The sequence below is a fragment of the Diospyros lotus genome, chromosome 1 (assembly GCF_014633365.1).
Source record: "Diospyros lotus cultivar Yz01 chromosome 1, ASM1463336v1, whole genome shotgun sequence".
Taxonomy (NCBI): Eukaryota; Viridiplantae; Streptophyta; class Magnoliopsida; order Ericales; family Ebenaceae; genus Diospyros; species Diospyros lotus.
In genome coordinates this window covers 46,413,020-46,428,427 of record NC_068338.1, presented here as the reverse complement: position 1 = coordinate 46,428,427, position 15,408 = coordinate 46,413,020, and the positions used below count along the sequence as shown (strand labels likewise).

Here is a 15,408-nt window from a genome sequence, read left to right as displayed (position 1 = left end):
GCTTATATTCCAGTCCATACGTCATGAAAAGCAAAAGTGTCAGCAAATGCGCCGTCTGCTAAAGTTGAACCCTTTTTTAACATATCATTGAGAGGGGACAAATGGGAGGGGTTGTTCCAATTAATCGGTGCCTCTTTTAAATGAGATGGTAGCTCAGCTAATTAGTATTAGGAAAATTCTATTTAAAACCCGTGTTTTTATTCTTCATAATTCAAATCTCGTAAAATTTTATATTAATTTTAAAATTCCTATTTTACCCCTCTCACAACCCACTTTCTTCTCCTTGTCAGCCTCCGCCTCCCCTCTCTACTTCTCCCCCGCACACAAATATATGCACACAAACACATACATATATATATATATACACATATGCGGCCATGAATCCAATTACTGGCTGACCCCCTTCCCCCAACACACAGGCGCGCGCACACACATTCTCTCTCTATATATACATATACACACAGCAGCATGAACCCAGCATCGCACACACTTATATATATATCACACACACCTATATATATATATATATAAAAGTGTGTGTGTTGTTGTGTGTTAGTGTGTGTATATATATATATATTATATATATATCACACACACACAAAAGTTTGGTCGCCGCCATGGAAATCTCCGCACCTCGTGGTATGGAGGCTGCTCAAACCTTGCTGTAAGCACCCCCGCCCGGATATCCCAAGCACCCGGACTACCCGAACGGGAGCACCTACGGGAGGAGAAAAGAATGAGACACCAGACAAAAACCACCCCGGCATGCATACTCAAAGATGAGAGCAACGGAAGCGAAGAAAAACACATGCATGCACTACGAGTACCCCGCTAACACAGCGGTCACAAGATAAATAAACAAACACAAACTCCTGTGCCGAAATACACAAGACTCGAGAAAACACCTGGCACAGTAGAAAATAATAGAGTAGACCCTACACAATCATCAAAGTTGACAGGGATTGACGAGACTGCCTGTACACCACACCGACTCTGCCGTTAAAGCTGACTCCCTTGCCATGGCCCACGCCGCCACTACCTGGAATGATGGAAAGCAAGATGAGTCGAGAGACTCAGCAAGCATAAGGAAGAAAAGGCTGAAGGCTACACAAAACCAGAAATCTCACCCCAGAATAAACCCCCAGGTACACACAAGCCATGAGACGCTACAACACAACAGCTCAATAGCATAACAAAATAAAGGCACATACCGGTCCTTGGGGCCCACATAAGACACTTGGCACCCAAGTCCCATACCAACCTGCCGCTGCCCTGAAAGGCAACAAATATCTCCACAAACCTGCGCGCGCTGTCCCAGGCCGGTACTCCCGTCACCTGTATCCGTCGGTACTCCCGACAACCGAGCCATAGGCTCCCTCGGAACGGTACTCCCGTCCGAGAACTAAATACTATCAGTATCCATGCAATGCACATAGAAATGCAATGGCGTAGTGAGCATCAACGTGATACAAGGCGCCCATACATCCAGGCATCAGGCCATGCTCCGCCCACATAGTAAACCACACGCCATGCATATGCTCGCGCTGGATGCAACCTAACCAAACTAGAATGTCCGTGTCCAAGCATTCTCAATAAATGGATATCCCAATATGCATCCCGTACCCATGTGCATATCAAATCATGAACAGTAATACAATGTATCTAATCATGCAGTAAATCACATACCGGCAGAGCTAGTCAGCAATGCTCGGCACCGGTCAACGGTCAGTGACTAGGGGTGTCCACCCGACGGTCCACATCAGGGCCGTACCATAGTCTACCCCAACGTCACCAACAACCGACCCCTGCCCCACTGCTCGATAGCTCTAACCGAACCACAAATAAATCTGAGAAAAACTGTAAGTAAACCTAATAAAATCGTAAATAAACCCTCATGTCTAGGAACCTAGTCCCCAAACTGGTTCAGCATCATTCCCAAAAGGAGTGGGGGCGGTACAAACCCCCATAAGCTCACAACAAACACAACTCTAGAAGTCTCGGATTTAATTTAAATTAAAACAATTGAATAATAGTTCAACTAATAAGGCAATGTACCGAATTAAAGTAAGGGAGGTGATAAAATACAGGAAATCACGGGGTCTTTCACGGGAATTAAAGAACACGAGAAGAGGGTTAGGAGCTTGCCTTTACACGACCGTTTCCTCCATTTCTTGCATTCCCGCTGCGAAGTAAAATGTTTAAAAACGTTTGATAACAATTAATAAAACCCGAGACTCACATTAATTAAATCTAATCGTATAATATAATTAATTTAGCCATCTAAATCCCACATAGGCACCTCGTAAATAAAATCCCAATAAATCTCATATTTCTTTTAAATTAAATCATGCCCAAAACATTCCTAATTCGTATAATTAATACGCAAAATCAAACCGAATTAAGGGAAGACAAGGGATTCACCAAATGAAAATAGATCGCAAGGGTAGAGGAGAACTTGCCTCGCTTAAGCTGATTACAGCGTTTCCATGCTTAAACATCACCAAATTAATACACGCTGTAAATTAGATTAAACTCCCAAAATTAATAAAATTGAGCCCAAAATTAAATTTCAACCGTAGAGAATGTATAACACATAATTATTTACTTACCTGATTAATTAAATCACGATTAAACGTAATTTAATCTTCAATTTTTCTCTAAAAAATGACCCTCGCGCGCGCTGCTTCTTCTTCATTTTTCTTCCTCTGGTTCTGGTTCTGTCTCAAATTTGGCCGAAATCAGCCTTAAAATCGCAGCAAAAATGCTGCTTTAACGCGAGGCAAATGGGCGGCCCACAGCGCGCCACGTGGCGCGCCCAGCAGCTGCACATGGCTGCCACCGCCTTGCCCAAAACGACGCCGTTTTGGGCAAGGATTTTGGCTGAAAAATCAGCCAAAATTCTCCAGCGCGCGCGCACACCCGAGGGGGCTCGAACCCGCGACCTCACCCAGCACACGAGCACTCGCGACCGCCCGCCCTAGCCGACTCCTTTAACCATATAATGCCTTCACTTATATTTAAGGTGATTTGCGGCCACTTCGGCAAATCACATTTCAGCCCCCAGAACTTTCATTATTGGCACACACACCCCAGACTCCAATTTCCTTTATTGCACTTACACCCGAAAACTTTCAAAAATCCATTAAATTAATTTATTTTTTCTTATATCTCCAAATTCCCAAATAAATTAATAATTTCCATAAATGCAAGAATTAATAATTATCTTATTTACTTATTTTCTCAAAATAACATAAGTAAATATTTTCTCTTAATTTCTCTAATACTCCAAAATGACATCAAATGCCAAAATTATTAATCATTATTTATTTCTCAAATTTTCGGGATATTACAATTCTCCCCTCCTTAATAGAATTTCGTCCTCGAAATTCGCGCTCAGTCCATGTCCTCAAGATACGCTCACGATTCTCATGATATTACCTAACACATCTTCCGAGACCTTCCATATCATCATTTTCCAATTCTCACAAGTCCAAGTCCACGACATATCCTACTTGACTTAATACACTAGCACATCTCCCTAATCCATCACCGCAAGTGAACCACGATATGACCACTAATACCTTAACCAGCCTAAGAGACGTCATCAAGGTTCTTCTATTACTATCTCATAACTCAACTGATAACGATAGGAGTGGGGCCATCCTCTTACATGGCGAGAAGCTAATATTCGATAACACGACCTAAACCTGCCACGTACTTACGACGCACTGAAACACGGAAACGATACGACATCCTCAATCAAGGATTCAGCAGCAATATCCTTTAGTCTGACTTTTGCCAACTGATTCTTAACCAGATACACATCATTTTCTCGGCAGTACTTTCTCCCACAATTTGTCGCGTACGTTCGGGGTCCTGTTAATAAACATGAGTAGCCATTTAATCAGAACTATCAAAGGTTACACGTTCCCCCCTCAATACACCTCGAGATCTTAAATGTCGCCAGATCTCCCCTCCTTAAAGGAATCAACACACATAATTTTGACTTATTCGGTGACCACCAACCCTCAATCTTGACCTGCCGCCGATCTTAACTCCAAATAGCTAATTGGCCATACTTCTTCTCGATCACTAAATATTAACCCTGACCTCCTCAAAACCTTATACGGTAGTTGGGACTCGATCTTTAGAACCGATCTTATTTACTCTATAGCCTGTACGACTAAAAACACCTCACCGTATCAAAAACTATTCCATTCCCACGACATCTCATAAGTCGCCTCAAAAACGAAAAGCAACCTAAAGATGTGGGTTAAGCGTTCCTCTGACTGGAATAGTTTAGTGAAATTTTAAAATAGAAAATAGTTGTTTTTAGTTGTAAATAAAAAATTTTGAATAAAATTTCACTTTTAAGGGATCACATTTTGAGGTTATGATTCAGTGACGACAGTATCAATAATTATGTATCGCATTTTCATTGAATGAAATGTTATACAGACAATAACACAGTTTTTTTAACTTTATCTAATGAAGAAGTGCTATATAAGTTGTGAGACTGTCATCAATTATGACTTATAATATTATTTTAAATTTAAATATAAACAAATATTTAATAAATATAATATTATACTCTTTTTTTAATTCAGAATTAAATGATCTTAGTTTGAGAAAAAAAAAATATTGCCCATCTTTTAGCATCTAAATAGTTTTATTTATTACTTAATAATAAATCAATTATATACCTTATTTAAAAATGAAATATAATTATTATTATTATTTAACAATTATCTTTAAAACATTAATTGTTAGGCTTGCTTATCGCTAAAGATCATGCTAGATGTACACTAATTTTGTACATTTTGGACTACATAAGGGGGTATTATGACTAAAATACTCTGCCCCTTACATGCACCTCACGTGCCTCTATGGGCTTCATGAGGGACTTTTTTGTCATAATAGCCCTTTATATAACCCAAAATATATAAAATAGGTGTACTAATAGCATTTTTCTATTGCTAAAGGTCGATCACCGTACAAGCCACAAAATGAACGGCATTTGATCGGCATGACAAGATGAAAGCTGGGTGAGGAGCGTGAGGAATTTGAACTCTCTGTTACAATTAATTTTTCGGGCCAACTTTCGCCGTCAAGCCGTACTGCTCGAAGCCACTTCCTCTCCTTTCTTGGATTTTCTCCTTCTAAATAAAAAAGATTAACAAAGAGAATTACGATTCCTGAAGCATTTGATTCTTATTGGCTACAAGCATTTGATTTTTGAAAATGACCCCATTATGATTATAATAATTTAATGATGATAAATAAATTTTCACTAATCTCTTTGTTTAATATTAATCACAGGAATTTTGATAATACTTTTTTGACATGTACATAGACTAAAGTCCAGTAAAATTAATTTAATAAGAGCCAAGAAAAAGATTCTAAAGAAAAAAGACTTGGCACAACAAAATTTATCTAATAAAACTCACAAAAGAATAAAACTCAAAAACTAAAGATAAAAGTAATAGGGTTGAGATAGACATGGCCACGGTTCATGAACCGCCGGTTCCGGTTCATGAATCGCCGGTTCCGGTTCAAGAAATCTTTGAACCTGAACCGAACCGCCCAAGGGCAGTTTGGGACGGTTCGTGCCGGTTCGGTCAACGGTTTGGACCAGTTCGGTCAACGGTTTGAGCCGGTTCGGTCAACGGTTCCGGTTCCGGTTCAAACCAATTTTTTTTAATTTTTTTTAAATATTGTTGTATTCAATTTTGGTCCTTGTTCCGTTGTTCGGTTCGGTTTGGTTTCGATTTTTAATTGTTAAATGTAATTGTAAATATAAATATTCTCAACCATATTTTTAATAAAAAAACACTACTAAAAATTGAAGAAATATAAGTAATAATTTCATTAAAAATAATTAAAACAACTAAACAAGTATGTAATACAAGTAATTAATTTTTACAAATGTGAAAAATAAAAAATAAAAAATAGAATTAGACTTAATTTCATTAAAAAATAATTACAACAAAAATGTAATACAAGTAATTAATTTTTACAAATGTGAAAAAAAATAAAATATGGACTTGGATCCTACGCATCTTCATTGGAGTCGGAAGTCGCCGTTGTTGAACCATCATTAACCCATTCGTCAGATGATGATGAATGGATAAGTTCTTCTTGACGTCGCATGTTAGCTCTTTCCCAATTATCGAGGCAAACTTGAGCTTCCAATGATTCTGGAGCCAATCTTGATCTTCTTTCGTCCAAAATGTTGCTTCCACTACTGAATGTTTGTTCAACGGCTACAGTTGAAGCTGGAACTGCAAGAAATTGACTTGCAATAATTGCAAGAGTTGGAAATGTCTCTTTGTGCCTTTTCCACCACTCCAAAATTTCAAAATTTAAACCTGTATCATCACCAAACTCAAAAACTGTGGTTAGATAAGTTTCGAGCGCCGAATGTGAGCTCGATCTAGGTTTTTTCCTCCTTTGATCTAAAAATTTATGACCCCATTTCATTGGTTGGGAGGAAGAGGAATGCGGAGCCATGGATGGAAATGATTCTTCACTACTAGGAGCAATAACATATGCTTCATATAATTGATTGCATAAAGTTCTAACCTTAGAAATTATAATATTCACATCAATTTCTTTATTATTTTCTAATCCTAACAACGAATAATAGTTAGACAAACACTCAATTAAACCATCAAATTTACACCTAGGATCAAATACCATAGTAACAAGAAAAATTTCAGGAATAAATTGATAATAACGTAACCATTTTTCTCTCATTTCTAAAACAGCATGACAAATTTCTTCAACATTAATTCCTTCCATTAATACACCGGCCACATTCATTGCTTCTATTAAAAATTGATGTGAAGTTGGTTTATAAACATTACTAAGTGTATGAGTAGCATCATTAAAAATTCGTAAAATATTCAAAATTGAACTACAAACATTCCACATAGTTGGAAAAATAGGATATTGTGGAATATAATTTGCTGCAAAAGAACACAATAAATCTTTATATTCAAAAGATTGATTAAGTAATTTAAAAGTTGAGTTCCAACGAGTAGGGACATCTTTTGAAAAACATTTTGGGGTTTGACCATTGGAGGTGCAAAAATGTGCCCATGCTTTTGCAGTTCGAGGGTGTACCCAAATATAAGAAATAACATTTCTAATTGGATCTAAATAAGAATTAAGTGACTTAATACCATCTTGAACACATAAATTTAAAACATGACATGCACATCTAACATGAAAAAATCTTCCACCAAAATTTGGTTGGCAAATTCTTTTCAATTCATTAATAGAAGCAGTATTAGCCGATGCATTATCAAAAGAAATTGAAAAAATTCTATTAACTAATCTATATTCTTGTAAAATTTGTTGAATTAATCTACAAATATTTTCAGCATTATGACTTTCATCAAAACATCGATACGCAAGAATTCTTTTTTGTAAAACATAATTTTCATCAACCCAATGACAAGTAATACCCATATATGAATGAGTTTGCCAATGATCACTCCAAATATCACTACAAATAGAAACATTAATATTATTGTTTTGAAAATATGTTATCAATTCAATTTTTGAGTTTTTAAACAATTTTAACAAATTCCTTTTCAAAGTATTTCTAGGAATTGATTTAAAACTAGGATTAACAAAGTTTTGACAAAATCGAGTAAAACCTAATTTTTCACCAAAACTAAAAGATAAATGATCAATTGCTACCATTTCAGCTAAACCAGACCTACAATTAGCTTCATTATAATGAAATAATTGAGGAGACTTTGAAGAGGTAGCAAACCCAGATATTTGTGTTTGATCGCGGCTCAATCCAACCTTGAGCGGGTGCTTTGTTTGCAAATGTCGGGTGAAAGTACCATATCCACCTCCTTGCTTGAATTTGTATACCTGATTACAATAATTACAAGATACATCAAATTTACCATCTCCTTTTAGTGTTTTCTTGAAATGAATATTAAAAATATCAGAAGTAGAAATTTTTCCACCTCCCTTTTGTTGAGTTTCACTCTCTTGTATTTGAAAATTTTGAGCTTCAAACTCAACATTTTCAACATTTCTACCTTCACTTGCCATTTTTTTAAAAAAAATATGATAATAAAAAAATATAATAATGATAAAATAATATAGTAACAAGTAATAAATAATTAACAATATAATTGAATAAATTGATAAATAACAAAATGAGAAGATTGAAGAAATTGAAATTAAAATATTAAATGAGAGACAAAATTGAGAGAATAATAGCTTGAGATTTGAGAAAGAGAGAGAGAGAGAGAGAAAGTGTGAAAAATGAGTGGGGGAGGGAGGGGTATATATAGATAGGAATTATAAAATTTAAAAAAAATAAAATAAAATTGGTTGGGGGTGGCAGCCAACGGTCCAATTTTGGACCGTTGGGGGGGGGCCAACGGTCCAAAATTGGACCGTTGGGGGAGGGGGGGCACGGCCGCACGGGGGGGGGGGAGCACGGGGGGGGAGGGGGGGCACGGCCGCACGGGGGAGGGGGGGCAACGGTTCGGTTCCGCGGAACCGGAACCGACGGTTCCGGTTCTCCGGAACCTTGAACCGGAACCGGACCGAATTTCGTCGGTTCGATCCGGTTCCGGTTCCGGTTCGGCCGGTTCCGGGTCCGGTTCCGACCGGTCCGGTTCCGGTTCGAACCGCCGGTCCGGTTCAATTTTGACCATGTCTAGGTTGAGATCTTAGGAGATCATCTTAGTTGAGAGGTCCACGAGAAAGTCTCGATAGACACTTACTAAAAAAATCATTCAGCAGGTATTCTTGTAATTAAAATTACAAATAAGATAAATCTAAAAAAAAATTAAAAATTTTACAAGGGATAAGTCTTATTCACAAAAAGTCCAAATCCTAATCGATTTTGATATATTTATCACAAATCTCATAACTTCTCTTTGGAGATGTGAACTTACATTCAAAAAAGATATGTCTCTAATAATAAATATAAGAGTTTACAAATTCTTCAATATTTTAAAAATTTTGATTCAAGTATCAAAAATTTTGTGTAATAAATGTCAATACTCCCTCTTATCAATTCCTTTTTTTTTTTTTTTTAGAGTTTCAATAGTTTTAAAATGAATTTGTCGACAAATAAATTCATTAATGCATTCAAGCAACAATATTTTTTTTATGTTTATCATTAAAAATAAAATGGGAGAAAACCCAAATGAGTTTTCCTTAGGTTTCTCCATATATATTATATATATTTTGTTGGGTTTCTGTCTCATTTTCTTCCTTTGAAATAAACAAATAAAACGAAGCGTAACATTATCATTATTTGAGATTTAGATGTATTGTGCTTAATTAATTAGATTAAAATGTGCGTCATGTTGAAGCTACTGGAGATGTGGTTTGACTGAAATGAAATCAGCCTTGGTTTTGTACACAAAACCACAAATTAATTGCATGAGCTCAAAATCAGTATTTGCATCATAGCCTTTCATCCTTACCACTATAATTTGTACACATGCCTTTGCTATGTATAATATGTTTTTTATGTTGCAGGGAGGGTTTACGTTAACATTTTTTAAATCCTTTAATTGTTTCCTTTTATTATTAAGAGTTTTGAGTTTTTAGTTAAAAATTGAATGTCTCACGACACTTTATATTTCTGAATTAAATTCATTTGGATTGAATTGGAATAGAATAGTTGAAACCAATCTTAACAAACTTCGATTAGATTGGAGTGAGTTATCAAATTTTTCTTCAATATGTTCATTTTATACCCTTTTAGGAAAATTAATAAAATTTTTAATTTTCTCTATATATGTTGCCTAATTCTATTTGGAAAACATATTTTTATCTTTTCAGTAAATGTAATTTATCAATTTTTCACATGATTGCATCAGCACCGGAGGAGGAAGCGATGTCATGAAAGCGCAGTGGGAGACACGCGTACGGTTCCGAGAAGCTGCTGATGCCAGCAAACTTTCATCTTTTTGAATTTTGACTACACCACTCCACTTTCACTCGTTTCTTGAACGATTCTCGAAGATTTGGAGATAGATTTGAAATTGTGTAGATCGGGAGGATGTTTCTGGAATTCCAGATAATTGTTTCTTCTCTCTCTCTTTTGGTTACAAGTTACAACGTTCAGAACCCACGCTAACAATTTATAATAATTATATTCAATACTAACAATATTTTGTACTAATCAGTAGATTTATTTTTAATTTTAAATAAAAATATTATAATTTTGTGTATGCTACTTTAATTTATGATGATTATTTGTTGAATTTGTTGGTGGGAGTAGCATTTTTCTGTATATTTAAGGATAATATTATCAATAAATATACCTTATTCTAATAAGATACATTTATTGTATCTTATTTTTTATATTTAAATAATTTTATTAATTAATAATAAATATATCATGTTTTAAATTATTTAATGAACTAATTGAATTATTTGAGTGTTTAGAATAAGATATAATAAATATATATTATCTAAAAATAAAATATATTTATTGGTGCCCAGGTTTAGCATCACCCTATATTTAAATAAGATAATTTTAATTGTAAATAATTTTATTATTTGATTAAATAATTGAAAACACGATATATTTATTTTCATCAAAAAAAATGATTTAAAGATTAAAAATAAAATGTAATAAATAGAGATTAGTTGAAAATAAAATATTTTTATTTTTTTTCAATATTGTTAATGGTAATAGTTAAATAATAATAAATATACCTTATTTTTAATATTCATTCATTACATTTTATTTTCAACGTTCAAACAATTATATTAATTTATTAATGTAGTTTTTTTTAAAATTAATAAGATAAAGTTGAAATACTTTTCTAATCAAAACATGAAATTGTTAAAATAAATCTGATAAATATTTTAATATTTTTATCAAACTATTTATTAATTTTCTTAAATATACTGGGAGATTTATGAGTTATGTTTTTTATTTATAATGTATAAAATAAATTTATCTAAAGAAAAAAAAATAAACTTATCTAAATAATTTTAGATAAAAAGTCTCATACTTTCTTTTTGAAAAGTTATCACATAAATTTAATAAATGTAATAAAAATAATTTTATTTAAATGATTTTTATATTTTATTTTTTAATAATTTTTATTAACAAATACTATTGAAATAGTTTAAAACATAATACATTTATGATCAATTAATAAATTTTTTTAAATATTAAAAAAATGTTAAAATAAATAATATTATTTAAAATAAAATATATTTATTATTATTTAATCATTACATTAGCCATTATTTTTTAACCATTAGCTTGACCATTTAAATAATATTATTTAAGTGGTATTTAAGATATTTGTGTGTGTATATATATATATATTGAAATCAAATAGGGGTGTTCAAGAAAATCGATGCATCGCGGAAATCGGCCAAATCGAACCGAACCAAATCGATTCGATTGATTTTTTTTTTTGGCGATCAAAAACGGTTTGGATTCTGTCCAAACCGCGCGATTTGCGGTTTGGACAGTTTGCGGTTTAGTTTTAAACCGAACCGTCCAAAAAAATAATAAAAAAAATTATAAAAAATTATTATTATAAAAATCTAATAATTGGCAGCCCATCCTATTTATTTTTTACATTATTTTATCTTTTTTTTACTTCTATTTATTTACATTTAATTGTCTTTATTTATCAATATTTGTGTCTTTATTTATTATTTTTAAATATCTTTTTTAGTTATTTTAAATAACATTTCAAATCGCAGTAAATCGCACTAAATCAGACTACAAATGCAGTCTAGTTTGGTGCGGTTTGGCCGAACCCAAACTAGACCAAAGTCTAATTTGATTAAAAAATCACACTAACAATTTGATGTACTAAAAATGATTCAGACCGATGAAACCGCGCCACACCCCTCAAATCTAACGTAATCGACGCGGTTCGCTGAATGTCCCAAAATAAAATAAAGACAAAGACCTTTGAGAGCCAAGAGTTGACTGACACTCGTGCGAGGCCCCCTTTGCACACACTTAATGGCCTCCCCGACCACGTGCGAATGGGCCCTCCGTTTTCAACACGATGCTTCTGCGATGATTCGCGTTGGCCGTTGATTTGAACATTACTGAAAGCGTGGCGGCTCAAAGTTTCTACCAACGACGCCGTTTTTAATGATCTTAAGTTCTTAACCGAGATTTTGATCCGCCTGCCACTGGAAAATGTTGACTTAGACCTTGACGAGAAAGCTGTCTCTCTCTCTCTAACACTCTCTCTCTCTAGATTTCCCTCTTATTTATTCAGCCCATTGCCACCTCCGTTTCTGCAACTCCATTACACTTCTTCTCCCTGCTTCCTTTTCTTCTTCTTAACGTTTGATTTACAATTTTCCCGGAGCATCTATCTGCTCAGATCACTCGTTTCTCGAGAAAATGAAGGTTAGCTTTCTAATCCCATCACTTTTTGGCCTTTTGATTAATTCTGATTCTCCCCATCCATCTCCGTTTTTCTCTTTGGCATCTTTTCCGTCAAAATTGTTCAGATTCTTACTATATATATATATATATATATAATCGACTCTTAAGTACTAAAACTTAATTTGCTGATGACAGAAGGTGGTGCTGAAACTGAATATTCAAGACGACAAGTGCAAGAAGAAAGTTATGACCAGAGTCTCCGGCCTTGCAGGTACCGATCCTTAATTTGAATCGTAAACGACCAAACCCATATCTCGAAACGCCGAATTAATTCCCCAAATCGCATTCGTTTTCTCTTATATTTTAATTTATGCAGGAGTTGAATCAATTGACATGAACGCAAAGGACAGCAAATTGACGGTAACAGGGGCTGTGGATCCAGTCGAAGTGGCGGACAAGCTGAGGAAGATCTGCCACACAGAGATCTTGTCGGTTGGGCCGGCGAAAGAAGAGAAAAAGCCGGAGGCGCCAAAGCCGGCGAAGGAGGACTCGAAGAAAGATCCGAAGGAGGAGTACGTGGCTTGGTTCCAGAAGACTTACGGGTACCACCCGGCAACTTTCTATTACCACCCTCCTCCTCCAACGTATGGTGGCTATTACAGACCCGTCGTAGAAGAGGATCCGAATGGCTGTGTTATTTGCTGAATTCCCAGTTGTTGCCATGAATCGCGGCTGGGTGGGGAAAAAGGATCACCTTCCAGCAAAACAGAAAAGAAAGAGGGAAGTAGTTTTATATTTTGTGGTGATGGTTTTGATTTTGGGACTTTTGTTTTGTAAATGATGGTAAGGGCCTTTATGTTAGTGGGTGGTTTGCGTTTTGTTTTCTATAATATAATTTTCATTAAATTTGATGTTGTAATCTGCTATCTTCAGTCGATTGTCTTAATTTTACATCGATTTGGACATCTTTACGTGGTTAAATTACACGTTAAGATTTGATTATGTTATATTCATTGAATAATTTAAAATCTAAAAACAGATTGAAATGAGTAGAATTGATATAATTCATTTGTTCAATAAGATTAATGTATGAAATAATAATGAAAATATTTTTATTTTCTATTATTATAAAAACAATTCAATGTTATGGAAAAAAAGTAGTAAATAACATTTTAATTTTGCTTATATTCCAGTCCATACGTCATGAAAAGCAATAGCGTCAGCAAATGCGCCGTCTGCTAAAGCTGAACCCTTTTTTAACATATCATTGAGAGGGGACAAATGGGAGGGGTTGTTCCAATTAATCGGTGCCTCTTTTAAATGAGAAGGTAGCTCAGCTAATTAGTATTATTGAGAGATTTGAAAATTTTAATGGAATTAAGAAGAAAAATCATCAGAGGGCAAGAGGAAAAAAAATAAAATATTGATTATCACTGGAAGAGTAATTAGTGAAATTTTAAAATAGGAAATAGTTTTGTTCAGTTGTAAATAAAAAATTTTGAATAAAATTTCACTTTTAAGTAGGGGTGTTCAAAAAAACCGGTAGACCGCGGAAACCGCCCGCACCAAACCAAACCGCACCGAACCACGTGATTTTTTAAGGACGCGGTCTAGTGCGGTTTGAAAAATACCCAAACCGCGGTTTATGCGGTTTGGGGTGCTGGCGGTTCGGTTCCAAACCGAACCGCCCGACTATATTAATAATTAAAATAAATAAAAAATAAAAAATGAAATATATAAAATAATTAGATTATTTTTTGTAGCAGACTAGTAGTCCCATTTTCAATAATTTTTTGTTATCATTTTGGAACCAAAAATCGCACCAAACCAAACCAAACCGGACCTAAACCGCACCTAAATTACACAAAACACCAAGTTTCAGCAAACCGCGGAAACCGCACCAAACCGCACCGCATTATGCGGTGCGGTTTGTCCGCACCAAATCAGACCGCTCGGTCTGATTATAGGTGCAAACCGCATATGCGGTTTGGCGCATTTTTTTGGCCAAAAACCGCCCAAACCGCACCATGTACACCCCTACTTTTAAGAGACCATATTTTGAGAATATAATTCAGTAATGGTATCAACAGTTATGTGTCGTATTTTCATTGAAGGAGATGTTACGTAGAAAAAATAATAACATATAGTCTTTTTAACCTTATCTAATGAAGATGTGCCATATAAATGGTGACACTGTCATCAGTTAGGATTTATAACATTATTCTAAATTTAAATACAAACAAACATTTAATAGATACAATATTATACTCTTATTTTAATTTAGAATAAATGATATTAATTTAAGAAAAAATAAAAAAAAAACTATTGTGCATCTTTTAACATCTAAATAATTTTATTTATTACTTAATAATAAATCAATTATATACCATATTTAACAATTATCTTTAAAACATTAATTGTTAGGCTTGCTTATCGCTAAGGTCGGTCACCGTACAAGCCACAAAATGAACGGCATTTGATGGGCATGCATGGTGAAAGCGGGGTGAGGGGCGTGAGGAATTTGAGCTCTCTGTTTCAATTAATTTTTCGGGCCAGCTTTCGCTCTCAAGCAGGTACTGCTCGAAGCCACTTGCTCTTCTTTCTTTTGTATTTTCTCCTCCTATAAATAAAAAAGATTAACAAAGAGAGTTACGATTCCTGAAGTATTTGATTCTTATTGGCTACTTGCTCTGATTTTTGAAAATGACCACCCCATTATGGTTATACAAATCATAATGGATTTTATCAAAAATTACTTTACAAATCATAATGACCCCATTATTATGATTATACAAAGCATTTGATTCTTATTAGAATTTTCACTAATCTCTTTGTTTAATACAAATTCACATGAGTTTTGATATTAATTTTTTATGTGTACGTAAACCAAAATTCAATAAAATCAATTTAATGCATGGGAGACTCAAAAAGAAAAATTAAAAAGAGACCTAAAAAAAAGACTTAGACAAAAAATCTATTTAATAAATACATTTCAATCCAATGATGAAACTCACAAAGGAACAAAACTCAAAGGCTAA

The 15,408-nt window shown here is 34.4% G+C and overlaps 1 protein-coding gene across 1 annotated transcript; it reads left to right on the top strand.

Annotated features, from left to right (window-relative positions):
- The first annotated feature begins 12,224 nt into the window (after positions 1-12,224).
- LOC127812599 (heavy metal-associated isoprenylated plant protein 12-like) lies at positions 12,225-13,289 on the top strand. Its single transcript, XM_052353038.1, has 3 exons — positions 12,225-12,391; positions 12,566-12,641; positions 12,747-13,289. The coding sequence occupies exons 1-3, from the start codon at positions 12,386-12,388 to the stop codon at positions 13,073-13,075; spliced, it is 411 nt and encodes a 136-aa protein (XP_052208998.1). The 5' UTR covers positions 12,225-12,385; the 3' UTR covers positions 13,076-13,289.
- Positions 13,290-15,408: the final 2,119 nt, after the last annotated feature.